The 18,121-nt window shown below is 43.6% G+C and overlaps 1 protein-coding gene across 1 annotated transcript in view; it reads left to right on the top strand.

The window, feature by feature from the left end:
• Window positions 1-15,348, top strand: part of LOC119444899 (intermembrane lipid transfer protein VPS13D-like) — a 147,003-nt gene extending 131,655 nt beyond the window's left edge. The window contains 6 exon segments of the mRNA XM_049663723.1: window positions 367-545; window positions 2,935-3,008; window positions 7,251-7,418; window positions 8,890-9,347; window positions 12,487-12,784; window positions 14,757-15,348. Coding sequence (XP_049519680.1) covers window positions 367-545; window positions 2,935-3,008; window positions 7,251-7,418; window positions 8,890-9,347; window positions 12,487-12,784; window positions 14,757-14,843 — 1,264 coding nt within the window. The 3' untranslated portion in view covers window positions 14,844-15,348.
• Window positions 15,349-18,121: the final 2,773 nt, after the last annotated feature.

Genomic DNA, 18,121 nt, shown 5'->3' with positions numbered 1-18,121 from the left:
AGTCGCCATTCGTCGTTTAGCTGACCACGTCGGCCTCCAAGTCGACCCCAAAATGTTGAGATTTATATGTTCCAGCTTTTGGTTGGAGACGTTATTTATTTCATAAATAGTAAATCATTACTGCTTACTACATGAGCTTTTATTTTTGGATTGAACGAGGCTAAGTAGGCTGCCACATGTCGCTGTTGATAAGATAGTTTGGTTCTGGGTTTGAACAGGAATGAGCTCTTAGTGATGTGTTGTGTACTTGGGAATCTATGCTGCAAGTTTATTTTCTGTCTACAGCACAGGTTTAAATGTATGTGGTTTGCTGACAAAGAGAGCGCAAAATAGTACTAATAGAGGTTTTCTTAACTTGGCATCTAGAGCACACGCAGCAGCGTCAGCCAATGCCAGGCGCTTCTACTTCAACACCCTGAAACTGAGGCTGGACCAAGTCAAGCTCAGCGTGCTCACCTTGAGTCATCGTCCCCCCGAGTTGGATGCCATCAAGAAGAGAGTCGGATGGAGTCTCATGCGTTTCGAGGACGTTGCCGTCGAACTTGGCAAGTTTCAGCTAACTCTCAGCTTAAAAGCTGGAACTTAGTCACAATTCATATCACTCGTCGGGCTCACCGTGACAGTATCGTCGAGGTTTTACCATAACTCTTCTGCACCTAAGGCTACTTATTCTGCAGCTCACAATCAATAAAAAATGCACTAAAAAAATGAAAAAAAAAGGAAAGAAAGAAAAGAATAGAAAACAGGGTTGGTTGCGACACGAATGAATCATGTATTGTGCTACTTTAGTAGCACGCAGTAATGAGTTGTTTTGCAAAATGATGTCTCGTCAACTATGATTGTTATTTGATAAACTGCTCCAGAACGCTAAAAAAAATCTTATTCAGAAGGTGTGGCTTGTAACTGCAATAATCAATTTATCATTTCAAGGGATGTCACTGGAGCTAACATGTCAAAAAGGTTTCTTGTCTTTGTCAGGTCAACACCTGCTTTCTTCAGCAAAGTTTATGTAGCTCACTCTCTTCCACTCTCGTGTGGGAGGAGAGTAAGTTGGCGTGTGGAGTAGGGTGAGAAAAGTAAATTTTGTTTTCTGTGAGAAAAATGTTAAAAAAGGAAAGTAAATGTGTTCACTTCTTTATTTGTTTATCTATTTATTGTTGTTCAAGTTTAGTTGGTAGTATGGTAATAGCAAAGCATATGTCACATTGTTAGTACTGTGAGTGCTAACTGTGTAGTTCAACGTTGTCTTCATCTGTATAAACCCATCCTCATAATCATCATCATCATTTGTCGGGTTGGTGCTCGCTGGCTGACTCGCGCGGCTGCGTTGAAATACAAGGGCTCTGCCTTCGTACCGGGCGTTGCCTTACAATACAAATTTTCATGTGCTGTCAATTTTTCAAAGCCATGCATATTGAGTGATTGAAGCACTTGTGTTGCCGTAGGCCTACGGTTGGTGATGCATAATTAAGTGCAAGTAGGTTCTGTCTGTGATGCAGTTTATTTGAAGTGACTTACTGCTTCATCTCTGCATTACACACAGTGACCTGAGTTTTATTACAGTAGACTTCCATTAATTCGACCCTGGTTTACTTGATTTTTCGGTTAATTCAATTCTGAATGAAGGTCCCGGCCGACGCTCATGCATTTTTGTGGGCGCAAACTTTCATTATTTCAATCATAAAATTGACCTTCGCTGGATAATTCTAACTTGACCAGTCAGCACGCATGTGCCTGACCCCTATGGTGACCCCAAATGCAACAACCCCTTTAGTGGCAACAACCCTTTTTAGTGGCAACATCTGTTTCGGTGGAGCTTAGGGGACAGTGAATGTGTTGAACTCCAATTGAAAACGCCTATTTCCGGCTTGCCCTAGACAGATTTTTCAGCAATAATCGAAGCTCACATTGTCTGATTAATGTATTTACACAATTCTAAAACGTGGCTTTTATTTATTTATTTTTTCACGAAAATCAGGACAAAAATTGCCTGCATGGAAAACTGCTTGCAGACACAAAACCAAGACCGAGCGCATTTGTATGCTTTATTGCATAACACAATGCTGATGTCTTGTGCTAACTTTAGGAAACTGGTCACCCTGGTGCAACACATATTAGATTGTTGGCCATTTTTCATGATAAAAAATCCGGCGCGCATTGGATTTCTACTTTGTTTAGGAGCTTTAATGTTATCTCTATGTCAGTTTTCTGCATTGGACGCATAGGAGTTGGGCAAATGTTAGAATCGGGCAAATACTGCCAAATGATTCAGCGATGGGTATGGCGTTTTTTTCTGCTGCTTGTTGTTTAAGTCGACCTGCCAGATAATTCAATCAATTTTTTCGGTCCCGTCGAGGTCGAAATAACGGAAGTCGACTGTATATTGATTTTAACAGAAGATATAGTGCTGCTTTGTTTTTCACTCAAGTTTTGCAACACGATTGCACTTTTTTTTTTTTTTTTGTCCTTATTGTCCAGTAAAGCATGTGGCATCTTAGCTTGCCTGCTCTGTGTACGAAAAAGTGCATCTCACCATTGAAGAAGTGAGCTGTTGGCAATAAATGCCCAGGTGAACCAGAAAAACAATGAGTCCAAATGTTTTATTGAACAGTGCAGACAAAAAAATGTAATGAAAAGGTTTGAGTGGTAACAAAGGAGCAATAAGCAGTAAATCTTTCTTTAAAATTTGTTAGAACAAAAACGTGCCACCGCAATAATGTTTGTAGACCATTTAGTTAGAATGACTGAAAATTCAGTAAGTTGTCAGGGGTTGAAGTCACTGAAAGGCAGATGTACAAACACGAACACAAGAAGACTGTCTCATATGCTTAATTCATGAATACTTTCACGCTGGCTGTTGTGTAAACAGCTAGCTTATGCATTGCACTGCGAGCATAACGTGTGACATTTTTCTGTCATTTTACATTGTTGCAGATTCTTTCGTGAAGTCGCACCCATTTGAATCTCTCGAATTTCTAGTCAACAATGTGGTTGAACATTACAGAGGGGTATGTATCTGAATTGCCCTTTGTATTTTCTGACATATAACACATTTGCATGAGTGATGACACTGTAAACAAAACCCTAACCTTGTTTGGCAGTAGCATTCTTTAAGTAATCACAAATTTTTACCTTTGTGTTGTTGTTTCTTATATATTATAGAAATGTGACTGCTTATCTCTCTGACTGTGGTGTGTTTCGACTTTGTCAACGGCGCAGACATGCAAGAGCTGTGCCACCTTTGCCCAGTGCTTGTGCCCATGTGTGAGTTGCGAGAGAGAAATCTGGAGACTGCGCCTAGGTACTATGGAGGAGTGCACGTTTCATTCCGTTCATCCCTAGCTTCACTTGCTTCACTCCCCTTGGCAGGCCGTGTCAGGCCTGGTTTTGAAGCATAGGTAAAGAACTGCTGCAGAAGTGAAAGGGGAAAATTAATTATATATTAATGCAGGCTAAAAAAAACAAGTTCGAACAGTCATTTAAACTACTGATCTCCAAATCACAAGCGCGGCGCTGTGTCCCCTACGCCATGAAAAACGAACGGAGGAAGTGCTTATTCCGGAGTATTTATCCGCGGCTGCGTAGTGCAGCTTGGCTAAGGAAAAATAGCCAGAAACATTTTCACATCCATAGTTTCTAGGCGCAGTCCTCACATTTTTCACTTGCAACTCACGCATACGCACGCTCATCAGGAAAACGGGGTGAATCTCTCGCGTGTCTACGCTACTGACAAAACGGAAACGCGCGTGACTGTGATGTTCTGCAATAGATGGCATTCACTTATTGATGTTTTTTCGTTGATTGGTTTTTGTTGTAAGCCTTTTAGTTTTGATTTTGAGAGAATTTTTAACCGGATGCTAAAGTTACCACGCTGAGCACATGTGCGTTGCCATTTAATTTTTTTCTTTTTCTTTTGTTAGTTTTTTCTTGCGCATTCACGGCAGCAGTCGGTGGGTTTTTCTTTGAATTAAAGCTTAGTTGTAGTAATTAAGTCCAGCATTCTTGTGTCCTCCTCCTACTTGTGCTCATGTCTTTTCACCTTCTTAGAACCGTCATACCTTCATGATAATTTTAGGTCTGTATTACAAGCTATGAAGAGCGTGTCTGCAGAAATTGGTTATGAGCCTGGTGTTGGCTGTGTGGTCTCAAAGGGACCTTTAACAATTCTTGATTGATTGATTGATTGATTGATTGATTTTAATATCCCAAAGCAACACTGGGTCTATGGGAGATGCTGTAGTGGAGGGCTCTAGATCAGGGGTTCTCAGGTACGTTCATCCCAGGGAACCCTGCTACGCTCCATAAAGTGCCATGGAACCCCCCCCCGATTTAACCGAATTATCGAGGGTATCAAGAAAACAAACAAATGCTGCACTACGTCAACACGCTTTTATTTACTCAATGCATCGTCAAATCTTGTTTCTATTTAGCACAAGACCAGTGCGGAAGCTGAAATTCTCTTCATCTCATGACTGATTAGCGCTAGCAGCGGCGAAGGCCTCGCGACATCCTTCGCGGCTCGCATTTTTATCTGAGACGCGCTTTGCACCAACGGGCGCACATCCCGATTATTTTTTCGCCACTCAGCTGCTCGCCAACAAATTGTCCGTCGATCGCGATGTAGCCGGTGCTTTTTATCTTCGACAGCTTTGCACTGAGTAAAAGCGAAACTACTGCTTGCCGCAACCGCTGTCGACGAAACCGCGGCCGCTATATGTCGACACGATCATGGACGGCGACCTTGCGGTTCAGAAGGCAGGCGGCTGACGCACGCACCAAGTCAAAACGAAACTACCGTTCGCTGCAAGAAGTGTGGACGAAACTGCGGCCGCTATCGACGCGATCATGGACGGCCACTTTACGGTTCAGAAGGCAGGCGGCTGACAGACGCATCGAGTGAAAACGAAACTACCTTTCGCTGCAAGAAGTGCGGACGAAACTGCGGTCGCTATCGACGCTTACATGGGAGGCGACTACGCAGTTGTGAAGGCACGCAGCTGACGCGCGCATCGAGTGAAAACGAAACTACTATTTGCCGCAACCGCTGTGTACGAAACTGCGGTGGTTATCGACGCGATCAGAGATAGCGACTACGCACTTACGGAGGCACGCGGCTAGCCGCCAACGCGGTGTTACGCGCGGCGATAAACGCAAGAATAAAGGCTTTAAAGGCACAATTAGGCACTAAGTGCTTCGGCGTTGCTATCAGTCATGTGCCGTGTAGGATTGCCGCTGAGGACCACGGTGATGCGGACTGCGCCGCTTCATTTCGGTTGGACGCTACGCCGTTCTTGCTCTTCTGTGGCGCGCATTTGCGGTGCTCCGCATTTTTTTTTTTTTAATTTTTCCTCCAACGTATAGGTCAGTGCGCACGCTATAGGCACCTACCCTATCTACAAATAGGAGAAAGGCGCATGGTGGTAAGTTACGGCCTCCGAGATTCAAGTGCGAAAGCTTAGGCGCGTTGCCCGTTCTCAGAGGTTGGGTGGCTACAAGCTGCTTGCGTATTTATTGCGCAGTTCGCGCGTTGCTGTTACGCACTGTGATGTGCTTTTTGAGACTCGGGCATGGGTAATGGAGGTTGTTTGGATCAAGCGCACCTCGTGTTCGCCGTTTTAGACACTTGTCGAGAGCGGGACCAGGGAAAATTTATCAGTGGCTCGCGGAACCCGTAGGTTCCGTGGAACCCACTTTGAGAACCCATGAGAGTCTAGATTATTTTTGACCGTCTGGGGTTTTGTAATGCACACCTAAATCTAAGCACGCAGTGGTTTTTGTGTTTCACCCCCATCGAAGTGCGGATTCTCTAGACTGGAATCGGACCTGTGGCCTCTACTCCGGCTGCGGCTGCATATGGTGCTGCGACTGAGCGGGGGCACGCAGACTCTATCTTGAAAGTAGTCTGCGATGGGTACAAAGTCTAGTTGTGATGAGGGCTGATGGCTTCATGTGTGCTGTGTTCTCACCGCTTAGTTCACGATATAGCGAGAAGCAGCACAAAGGGCAATTCGCCCGTTGCTGCTGCTGCTCTTCCTCACGTCAGCATTCTGACAGCCAATGTTCGCCGTTCAACGTGTTCATGTTTGCCTTTGCGCGCGTGACATCATGCTTGTTAATTTAGTTAGTATAAGCAAATGTTTACAAGTTTATACAGCTGATAAAGCTACTATCCTTACTTCATATAGCTGTCTAATAATTTGATGTCGCAATCTGTGCTTTGTTGTTCGGGCAAAACTGATATTTTCCCTCCAGAAATTTCCTAAGCAAAAGTTCTAGCATTATAAAATTGGAATGAACCTAGCCAAAACAGTTTTCTGAAATTAAAACAATCAAGAGGCGCCCTCGTCTTAAAAGTGACTTTATCATAAAAATATAGCCTTTCAGTTTAGAGGTAATCATACAAACATTTTTGCTGAACACACATAGCAATTCTTGCAAGAGCAGTGAATAATGCTTGCAGCTAATTTCAGTTTGCATTTAGTAACACAGATTTACATGTGCGGCGCACAAAATTATTTTCTGTTATTGTTATGTGCATCAGTGCATAATCTTTTGCGAAAAAGAAACATACTATATACCTGCTATAAGTATATTTAAGTTAAAGAGCTTTGATATACCAACAGCTGAAAAATTCCCTTTGAATGACAGGATCGTCTTTCTTCCCTAATGACCCTGAATATTTCTTCAGGTTCGTATGCCAGACAGGCATCAGCATGTTGCCATCTAGCAGGTTCTTTTCTCACCTTGTTTTTGAGAGGAATGATTCATGTATGGCCAGTTTCTGAAATAGCAGGGTATTTTTCAATTAACTTTTTTGTGTTAGGTGCAGGTCAGTTTTGCTCATCTGCGTGCAACATCTTTCAGAGATAGGAACATGAAGTTCACATTTGGGTGTGCAACGAAGTTTACCAGAATTAAAATAAAAAATTATGTTCTGTTTCTGTATATTTCTAAGAATGCTGAAAACGCATGGAATGTGTTGAAATTTTCAACAGATGCAGTTGGTTCGCACCTGAAAAGTATATTTTTTTCCCAGTAACTTTTTTTTTCTCTCTTCTTTTCTTTCTTGAAAGTGAAATGTGAAATGAATGTCATTTCACATCTTGCCAAGCTTGGAAAGCAGTTTGTATTGGAGGTAAACCTTGCACTTAATGCACATGAATGTATGGAGCTGTGCAGTTTTTTTTTTTTTTTTTGTAATATTCATGCTCATTGAAACTTGACGTAATTTTCACTGTCTGCCTTCTCAGGAGTTTCAGAGCCACGCTGCAAAGATTCTGGGTGCTGTGGACTTCCTGGGTGACCCAGTGGGGCTCATCAATGATGTCTGCACGGGCTGGTCTGACTTTATGAAGGATGGAAATGCCGCTTGCCTCTTGAAGGGGGTCACCCATGGCCTCTCCAACTCCACTGCCAAGGTGAGCTCTCTGGTTGATGGCACCACGGTAACAACGATGTCCATGTCTCTCCTTGGTAGTGGTGTGCAAATATTCGAATAAGAATTTCTAGCTACTTGAATATATACTCTGTAGTGGGGAGAATTTAGGACATTATTTGTTGATGCCAAAGTAACAGAATAAGTTGTGTAAGTGCAGGTTAATGCACAAATTGTTCTTTCGGCTGTGGCTTCTTGGCAGTGTGCCTTGTTTTTGTAAAGCCACGCCTAAAGAAAAGATAATTATGTAGCTGTGAATCTATACCCTGCTTCATCTAGAGCAGCAGAGAAAATGATAACCACTTAACGTACCGAGCAGTTAGATTGCTGGAGCTTTGCTTTGTTCCAGCAGTAGTGCCAGTTAGTGTTTATAAAGATTTGAGATATTTGTTGTACGCGGCTGTTTGCACAAGTTGTGCTTGCAGTTTTTTTTTTCTTTTCAGAAGGCTGTATTTTAAGTGTAGATTGTATGCATGAAAGAATGGCTTACTGTAACCATAAATAATGACATTTAGTTTGACTTTTTGGCTGCAAAAAAAAAGAAAAAAGAAGACATGTTAGAATGTACTATTTAATAAAGTACAGTAGAACCTTAAATACCGGTCGTATCTGACATAAAAATAGCTTCGTTATAAGCGATATTCGTTATAAACATATAAACATTACATGCTCATATGGACAAGAAACGTAATTGAACATAGCAAAGCAAATCTAAAAGATTTGCTTTGCTATATTCAATTATGTTTTATGACCGTGTTTATTATATTGAGGTTCAATTGCATTGCTTTATGTTGTAAGTATGTTGGTATGCTTTTGTGTTCTATGTTAGTGGGATGAGTGTTGCAGTGGCACAATTTTTTGTTACTTGCCCCCTACATAATGCCCTCGAAGCAATGGTAGTATAGTGTAAATATATGAATGTATATAATAGCACGTTCGTGTTCCTGCACCAGCTCCCCAAGATATCAAATTTTGCAAGTGCCTGCTCAGAGGATTTATCAAAAGGGAGGGACTGTGTTGTGCACACAAATAATAAACTCGGCTAGGAAGCTCTTGGTAATCTAAGAGAGGGCAGTTCGGTGTTATTTCCTCCGCTAATTATAACATCTTTCAGTTAAATAAATGCGGGCAGAATTTCATTAGACTACTTGACCAGCTAAAACTGATATTGTTTCTCTTCAGTGTCCCTTTAAGCTAACCCAGCACTCTTCTAGTGGCATGCATCATATTGTCACTCTCAGCTACGCCGAAGCAGTTCACTGCTGCTTCCAGCACTCGCACTCTGGTTTGGAAGGCAGACAGAAGTAAAGAATCGGTTGAACCTCAGCTCTTATGATGGTGTCACGTTCACTCTGCCACATGGCCACGCACGTAATTCTATACCTAACAAATCCCTCGCCTCTATGCTCTGAATAGCTGTGTGTGGCCAGACTTGTCACAAACATTCTTTCCAGATGGCTGGTTCACTGTCCGAGAGCCTGACCACGGTCGCTAACCCTGGGCGACAGCTGGAGCAGCGCAGCCGCAGCACTGCAGCCCCCGAAAGCTCGAGCGAAGGCCACCTAGTGACGGGCCTGCGTCGGCTGGGCAGCGGAGTGGTTGGAGGCTTCACCAGCATCGCGAAGCATTCGTACCAGGGGGCCATCAACGAGGGCGTCCAGGGCCTGCTCACGGGCTTGGGCAAGGGCCTGATTGGGACAGTGGCTATGCCAGCTGCTGGATTCCTGGACCTGGTGACGGAGGCTGCCAGCATCGTGCGTGACACTAGCAAACCCCTATCGCACGTGCACCCACGGCGCTGCCGGGCGCCTCGTCTCTGCTCGGGACCAGGCGGCCTGCTTCCCTGCTACTCGACCACTCAAGCGCTCGGGCAGCAATTCCTCTGCAACTTGACCGATGCCGGTGGAGATCTGTAAGTGGTGCTTCTTTCATGATGGAAATTTGTGGTGCAAAGAGCAACAAGAAGAATAAGGGGATTCGAGGGGCTCAATTTTTTTGTTAATAACAACCTTATGAAGAAATGAACAATGAAGCCAGAGAAAGCATACGATCAATTATTGCTGTGGTTAATTGAAACATCGGAATAATCAGATGACAATGAAAGTGGATGAAAAAATAACTTGCCACCTTTAAGAGCTGAACCCACATCTTTTGCATTACGCATGTGGTGTTTTACCTATTGAGCTACCCAGGCGACCATACTCCCTTCCACTTACTTTGGTATCTGTGTGTGTGTGGAGAAGCATAATGCTGGGAGTGCTAGCCAGTGACACTCAGTCCAAGGCGCTGGATGTGGAACATTCTTTGAACTGCAAGCATCACATATAGTACGTTAGCTTAGAAGCAGGCAACTAGCCATTAAACCAAACCTGATTCAGATCATTACCTTGAAAGTGCACTAACAATTAGAAAAAGCGTGCAGTTTTTGTGGAAGCTAGTGACATTGTTAGACGTAGTTCAAATTTTCAGTGACAGGTGGCTTTAATAAAATAGGGTGCTGCATGAGCGTGCAGAAGTATTGTAAACATTGTGACTTCACTGGCTCTTCGCACCAGAAAAGAGCAGGAGTTTTTTTTTCTTCTATGGTTAAAGTGACCAAGACCTGTACTCACAAAACTTTTTTTTTATGTAAGAGTGCTTCATCACCAGTTACCATTCAGGTGCTTATCACTCATGATGGTGATTGGCATGATTACAGCACTATCACTGCAGCAATGACCAATAGTAAGCGACAGTTGCAGAGTAGTTTTGTGAGCGTATGCCCTGGTCTATACACTGCAACACGGAAGGGGGGGATCAGTTGTTGGTGCGGAGCATAGCGCATGCTTAAGCACAAAGTAGCTTAAGGTGTTGCAGATAAGTGCAGTGTGCAGTAAGTTTGCTGCTGTCTGGTTTAGTTTCAATTCTTAGTTCCAGCCCTAGCACAAGATGTGCTCATGTTGTAGCTCCTAGTGTGATAGGCTCATTGTTATCAAATGTAAGTATATACAGTGGAACCCCTTTCATATGTTCCTCAGTGCTGCGTTTTCCTAGCTGCTACGTCGCATCCCAACCTAACTCCCATTGGCTTCCATGTATTATGTTCCCCCTTGATATGTCGCCAATCTGTAATGTTCCTGCATCTTACATTGCGTTTGAAAGTAGCAGCCACTTAAATTTAGCAGTGCAGCCAGCTTGTATGTTGTAACAAGTGACCGGTGCATTTCAACAAGTGACCAGTGCATTTCAACAAGCGACCGGCACGTTGCAACAATCGACCAAAGTTTGCAATAATCACCCGAAGCTTGCAGTAAGCGATTAAAGTTTGCAGTAAGCTACGAGAGTTGCAGTAAGCGACCAGAGTTGCAGTAAGCGACCAAAGTTTGCAGTAAGCGACCACACTTTGCAATAAGCGCCTAAAGTTGCGCCAGCCAGGTGCTGCACATGTGCATAGAGCAGTTGGCGAAGCACTGCAAATTTACTGCAAATTTACTGCAAATTTGCTTACTGCAAATTTGCAGTAAGCTACCAAAGTTGCAGTAAGCGACCAAAGTTTGCAGTAAGCGAGCACACTTTGCATAAGCGCTGAAGTTGCACAAGCCAGGCGCTGCACATGTGCATAGAGCAGTTGGCAAAGCACCCGAAGCAAAGTGTGCATCAATTAAAGCCTACCGGGAACTACGCACACTGGGGCAGATCCACCGAGTCTAGCGTTACATTTATTTTGGAGCCTAATATATATATGTAGCATAATCGCTACTTCTCTCAAGTCGGTTTTGCCACAATGTAACCGTGTTCTGCAGTGAAGCATATGTAAAATATTATGGTCAAGCATATTAAGAGTTGAAAGGGGCCACTGTCGTGAAGCTTTGTTCATGTTCCTTTAATTATACACATGCACATGCACCGAAGATGGTGCTCGGTCGCTTGGCGGTCGCCCGGTCACGGTACGAGCGTCGAGACATCTAATAACTGTACTGGCAGCCATTCACAACTGTTTCTGACATAGCTGTGGCAATTTGTGGCCTTCCTCACAGTTAAGTTTTCCCGGCTGTTACATTTTTTTTTTGCGGTCCCTTGAAAAACATATCAACAGGGTTCTACTGTATTCTTTAATTGCTGTGGTGACTGCCGGTTGACCTGTAACGCATAGCACATAAATTCACGGGATGATTATTAGTTGCATTATTAAACTCTCGACTGTGCTCACTGCTGTCACCCTTACCAGCTTGTCACAAATCTGTCTGACACTAGTTGGTTCAAATAGACAGCTTTGCTTTTTGAAGTTCATCTTTCACTGGCCTCCATAAGTGTCACCAACTGCTCATGACAGTAGTGTGAAAGTTGCTGCGGTGTGTTTCAGTAGTAGTCGATGCAGAGTGGCAGTTCTGGGACACTCATTCAAGTCCTTTTTGCCTGCCACATACTTGAGAAAAGCTCCACCTGTATTTCGGAAGAACGGCTCCTGTGCAATTGCAACAGTACAAGTTGCACTAGAGCCAATGCCCACCACAGTGCCAGCAGTTTGAGTGTATACATTGCCTGTCAGAGGGCCCTTCTATTTGCCAAGAGTCATCACCTTTTGGACAAAATGAAACCTTCTCTTCAGTCTTGAAGAAGAGTGCTTCTCTTCTAAGTGCAGTCTCGAAAAGAGGGACCCTGCACCAATGAGATGCAAATGCTTTAGTCAAAGTACAGGGCTGCACTTAGCTTTTGCATTGTTTCTTGCTGGTTTCTGTTTTATGCATCTGAAACTCCAGTTCAGATGCATAGTGTTTGGAATTGCTGGTACTAAACAACAAAATGAATTAGAAAAATAGATTGGGTGTTTGCCACACATGCCTGGTGATCAGTTGAACTTGCGACTGGACTTTGTAGGCATTTTCTGCTAGTATGTGCCTCTTCACTGCTGCATTTCCTTGAAAGCTGTGTTCGCTGGTGAAAACTCTAGGTCATGAATATGTAAAGATGGTTGATGATCTGTATAGAAGCTACCACAGCATGAGAGAATGCATAGCTAGTTCATGCTTCAGAAGAAGTAAGCACCACTGTGTTGTTACGTGTTTGTGCAGATTCGTAGCCATGGAGCAGTTAGAGAATCGCCCTGACGGCCTGCGAGTGCTCATATCGACCGAGCGTGCCTTCATCATTAAGCGTGAGGGTGCTCATGCTGAGACCATCGTACACGTAGTGCACTACAGTAGCCTCAGCTACTGCCGCTGGTTCCCTTCCAACCTGGGGCCCCAGCCGCAGCCGCCCTTCTACGTGGAGTTCCTGCTAAGACCCGAGAACCAGCGGCTCTCGGCCAGCTTGGACCTGAACCATGGATCTCTTCGTGTTGGCTGTGAGAGTGAGACCACAGCGCGAAAGGTGGGTTGATTAACGCCACGGCTGAACTGCCTGTAGGTAGGTTGGCATAGTGCCCGGCAGCTGCTCCATTCTGGGTTGAGAAAGGCAGTGAATTGTGCTAGTTGGTCTTGAAGTGAATCTCATTGGTCGAACAAGGAATGTCACTGGAGCTAACATTTCAATGAGGATGCTTGTCTTGTTCCTTAGTCTAAAAGGTAACCAGTAGATTTCCTTGCCTGACCACTGTGATTCACCTTAAGCCTCCATTTTCCTGTAATCCTCTGTCTTGCAGGACCTTTAACTGGCTCTAACCTCGCCTTGCATGCTGCGAAGTGCAAGTGGACGAAGATAAAGTTTTTAGCTGGCGTAAGAGAGAGGAAGAAAAACCAAAGAATAAAAAATGAATAGCACGAAGGTAGAACAGAAAATCTGATTTACTACCCTACACTGGAGGTGGGGGAGGGTGATGTAGATAGATAAAAAAGTAAGACGAAAATAGAGTGAGACACAGTGCACATGACCGCAGCCAGGCACAATCAGCGCACATGCACAGCATCATGTGCAGTGCAATCAACACCAATTAAGGTTAAAGCCGTTTGTGGGTTGCTTCCCACATTAAACTGCCTTTTCACCAATATCACTTTCCCAAGCCGTGATGTGCCGTGGGAAGATTTTCTGTATTGTGTTCTTTCTGCTCTTATCAAAACACACTGGTACATATGCTAAAGTTTGCTACAAAATGCATTGGAGTACACAATGGCCGTTTCCTTGCATTTTTCGCTCGTTACTCCAGCTAGCTTGCTGTGCCTGTGCTGGAACTTGGAAATGCCTCTATGGTTTGCTCTTAAACAAGCAGCTTTAACTTAAGTTTATAGGGCACATATCTGTCAAAATCCTTGTCTTTGGTGCCACCAGCAATGTGTGCAATCGATCATACGCATCATACAAATAATAATAAATCTAGCTTATCTGCAAATGTTTACATATGAGCTACTCTACTCAAAGAAACCACTTAGTTTGTCCTCAATTTGCATCGACCACTCAATTAAATATGCATCAATGCAAGAGAGAGAGAGATGCTGGCAGCAGTGTGCTAGGTTTAAGTATAATACTGATGAGTACCATTGTTATCAAATAATATTTTGAGCCTCTCAATCCCTGGAACTAGCTAGCAACTCAATATCAGTACTTTCTGCATGTGTGTTCTACCAGTTGTGCAACTAGTGAACCTCTACTGCTCCTCTCACTCGCATTTTGCCTTCAAGATTTCTGCAACTGCAATGTTGTGATGAAATTTCCCACTGTTAATGCCTCTTGGCCTAAATATGCATTCAAAAGTTTTTTATACATTTCAGAGAGAAAAAAAGAGAGGATTTAAGTGCAATCTGAACGAGTGCAATAAAGGTACTGCTGAAAAAAAAAAATTATTTCAGCCAAGAACATGTTAACAATATGCTACTCTAATTCCAAAGCCAAAGACAATACGTAACTGTTTATGATAGTTATCTGGTGGTGGTTTACTGTGTTCTTTATAGAGTGCTGTCTCTGTTAAAAGAAGTTCACTTGCAGTGCATATAGTTCAAACAGCAATTTACCTGCTGTGGCTGCTTAGTGGCTATGGCGTTCCATTGCTAAACTTGAGGTTGCGGGTTTGGTTCCCAGCTTCAATGGTCGCATTTCAATGGGGGTGAAATGCAAAAACACTTGTGTACTTAGATTTAGGTACACGTTAGAGAACCCCCAGGGGTCAAAATTAATAAATAAATCTGGAGCCCTCCACTACAGCGTCTCTCATAGCCAGAGAGTTGCTTTGAGATGTTAAACCCAATAAATCAATAAATCAAAGCAGCAGTTTGAAAAAGGCGAAATTTCTTTGGAAACAAAGCACTCATCCCGACAAATCAGTTGATTGCCCGCTAAAGGTGATGCAGTATTGAGCAGTTTTATTTGCAGAGCTCTGACTGCTGCGTGTGTGTGTGTGTTGGTTCTGCAGGTTGTGCAACTAATAAATTATGCAAGAGACACCTACGAGGAGAGGAAGTACACAGCCCACTTCAGTGACAGCGATGAAGACGACTGAAGTGCTTGGAGGAACAGAAATGGACGGGACATTCTTTTCAACGAATGCTGTTAGCTGTGATCATAGTATATTTAAAGAAATATTTTTGTGTGGGCACAACTAACTTACCTCCCCAATCGCGCACACATGTAATAAAAAGCATGCACACATAACATCTTGTCTCGCCCGTATGGTGAGAATTCAGCTGGTACATAGACCACCGTCATTTGTTGTATCATAGTAACAAAATGTAGGCATTCGTGATTGTTGTGTAGAAGGATGTTACATGTGTTAATAGTCCTTGAACAAAGGTATTTTCCTCCTGCTGAGATAAGGTACGTAGGATAAAGCCAAAATAAGTTATTGTTGTAGAGCCAGATGCACGAGAGTTATTTTAATATATTTTATGCATGAAGGTGCTGCAGACGAAAATAAAACTGCGGCGACATTGGTCCTTTAGAGCTTCTTCGGTGCTACCATTGTTGTGACTCTTAAGCAGCGATTGTAAATAAATGCTTTCTTTTTAACACGAAAGTGTTTTATGCCGGGGTCCACCAAGACTTCACTGACGTATTTCCGTCACGGAAATACGTCATAGAACATAATACAAAGAAAGAAACCAGAAGAAAAAGTTCCACAAACATGCAAAATTTGGAAATCGAACCCACGACCTCTCGGTCCGCGACAATAGATCGCCGAGCGTTTAACCCATTGCGCCACAAACGCATTTGCAGAGAGCTACACAGACGCGCCTTATATATCTAACACTCCTCCGTGTACCCGCGCTCTTGCTCGGGGCGGTGCCGCCGCCTACGAGCAGAAAAGAGAAGTACTGCATTATGACACTAACGCGCACCGACAGTGAACGCTTCGGTGGTCTCAGCACAACGACGCCTCGATGCCAGCATTCGAAGGGACGCTGGCATCAAGAAGCACTACCAACTAGGTGGCGTTCACCGTACTCAGCACAGCGGAGCGTGGCCTCCGCAATCAGCTCTGAAAATGTTTCTGAAGTTGATCGCGGAGGCTGCAATTACGACGCGCTGTACGCGCTGATTTGACTCGGTGACGATTCAGTTACGTGCTTTGTCTTGCGCGTTGTATTAGTGTGTCAGTTACGTGCTTCGTCTTTCGCGTTGTGCTAGCGTGTGCAGCGTAGTGCAGCTTCCATATGCACGACGGTTGCTCATGGTCATCGACGTTGGTAGTCGTGATGGAGGAGACGTGCCACCAGGCGTCAGCGTGGGTGCATCAACGCCTAAGGGCGCTTTAGCCACAAAACACCAATAGACATTATATATCAATGTGCAATAAACATTACACTACTTCTGTGAAGACACGTTTCACTTTCAGTGTTCTATACCGATTCCTATATAAGAGGGATCAACCACATTTTTTTCATCTGGTCCTGTGTCGTAATTATTGCATCAAGTGCACAAACAGTAAAGTGGCTACTACAATGGCTTCTGCTTATAGGTGCCCCAATGCGCAATGGCTCTGCATTTGTGCGCAAGCGGCAATGCAATCGGCAGCAAGATGTGTCGATTGGATATGCAAAACCTACAAGTGTGCTTCTCTATGCACCTCGTCTGATCCAATGATGGCTGATCTTAAGTTAGAATCACAACTAAGATGTCAAGATGTGAACTGATGACAGCATTCCTGCTGCCCTCTGTACTGCCAAAGCTTTCAAAACGAGTGTCTCATCTGTAACCGTGTTATTAGCAGGAATGCAACTACATGAAGCTAAGGAAAGCATACGAAATTGCAGCCATCTTGGTAATGGCAAGGTATGTCGGAAAGCCTGCTTACAGAAGTTTGCCAATTGTCCAGTGTTCAAATGCAATGCTGGATAGGCCTATCATGTCAATATTTCCAGCAATACCTTATTTGTAGTGTATTTCTGTGCACACTTTGCATGCGTACGACAGTGGACATGCCAGGTGCGTGCACCTTCACAGGCATCGTGGGTTGCACTTGTAGCAGGTGATGAGCCCCAAAACCAGAGTATGACAAGCGCTTCCCAAGTGCCGCTAACTACATACTTAACACCAGTTGACATCTATGTAATGCGAAACATGCTTGGTTTGGTAGGGAAGGGTTTTTGTTAATCATATTAAGTGTTCTGCAGCAAACAGTTATTGATCTTGCAATGTGTGTCTCCTGTGCATCTGTCTGTCTCTATACATATACAGGGTGTCCCAGCTATCACGCAGCACGATTTAAAAAGGAACGGCGTTACGCAAAGCCAACCTAGTGCGTATTGTTTCCAGTGCAGTGGAGTAGCCTCCAGTAATTTTTTCGTTACTGAGATTTAATAATTTAATTAAATTGGAGTTTTAATATTGCTCAATAAGAAAGTTGTAGAGCAACATGAAAAACTCCCGATACAGCTTTCTGTTGCTCAATACGTGCTACATAAATGTGTTTTTCCTAGTGTGAAAGAACCCCGCGACTACACGCAGAATTGCCGCACGACTGGCCGCTCGAGGCACTTTGCGTGTATTCGCAGGCTTCTTTCATGCTCGGAAAAACGCTTTTATGTAGCACGTATTGAGCAACAGAAAGCTGTATCGTAAGTTTTTCATGTTGCTCTGCAACTTTCTCATTGACACTTTGATAATTAGAACAGTACTTCTCGAGTTAGATAATTAATTACAATTAATTAAATATCAGTAACGAAAAAAATACTGGTGGCTACTTCACTGTACTGGAAACAATCCACACTAGGTTTGCTTCGCGTAAGGGCGTTCTTCCTTTTTTAAATCTTGCTGCGCGATAGCTGGGACACCCTGTATATAAATAAACCATATTTATTGGACTATAGTTCGCACCCGGTGTGTAATCCGTAGGGGCCAATTTGGGTCTAAAAATTTTAGATAGTTTCACCCGCTGTATAGTTGGCAGGGACAGACCAGTGTGCAGTGAAGAAATATCTTATTGTGAGCCAGTAAAGTAGTCAGTCAGTATTAGTAGAATGTATTCGAAGTAGTCAATCCTTAAACCCATCAAAATCAAATCATCAAATTCTTTTGCCACTGCTAGATTGGACCTTGGTTCTTGCTTGCACTTGATGACACTGACCTTGAACGATGCCATGAAGGCTGTAAGTCTTTTAGGTGCCGTCGCAACTGTTCAGCTGTGTTTTGTATATCTATGAAGTTGCATATAAATGCATAGCACATCTTGCAACAAGGTTTCGCGCATGTGCTCGCAAGTCGAAGCACTCAAGAGCAGCCACTTTACACACTGCGAGCAGCATTTGCTTGCATAGCAAGAGCTGCCAAATGGACTGGAAA

Source organism: Dermacentor silvarum, chromosome 3 (assembly GCF_013339745.2).
Source record: "Dermacentor silvarum isolate Dsil-2018 chromosome 3, BIME_Dsil_1.4, whole genome shotgun sequence".
In the NCBI taxonomy this organism is placed as follows: domain Eukaryota; kingdom Metazoa; phylum Arthropoda; class Arachnida; order Ixodida; family Ixodidae; genus Dermacentor; species Dermacentor silvarum.
This window is presented reverse-complemented; position numbering and strand designations above follow the sequence as displayed.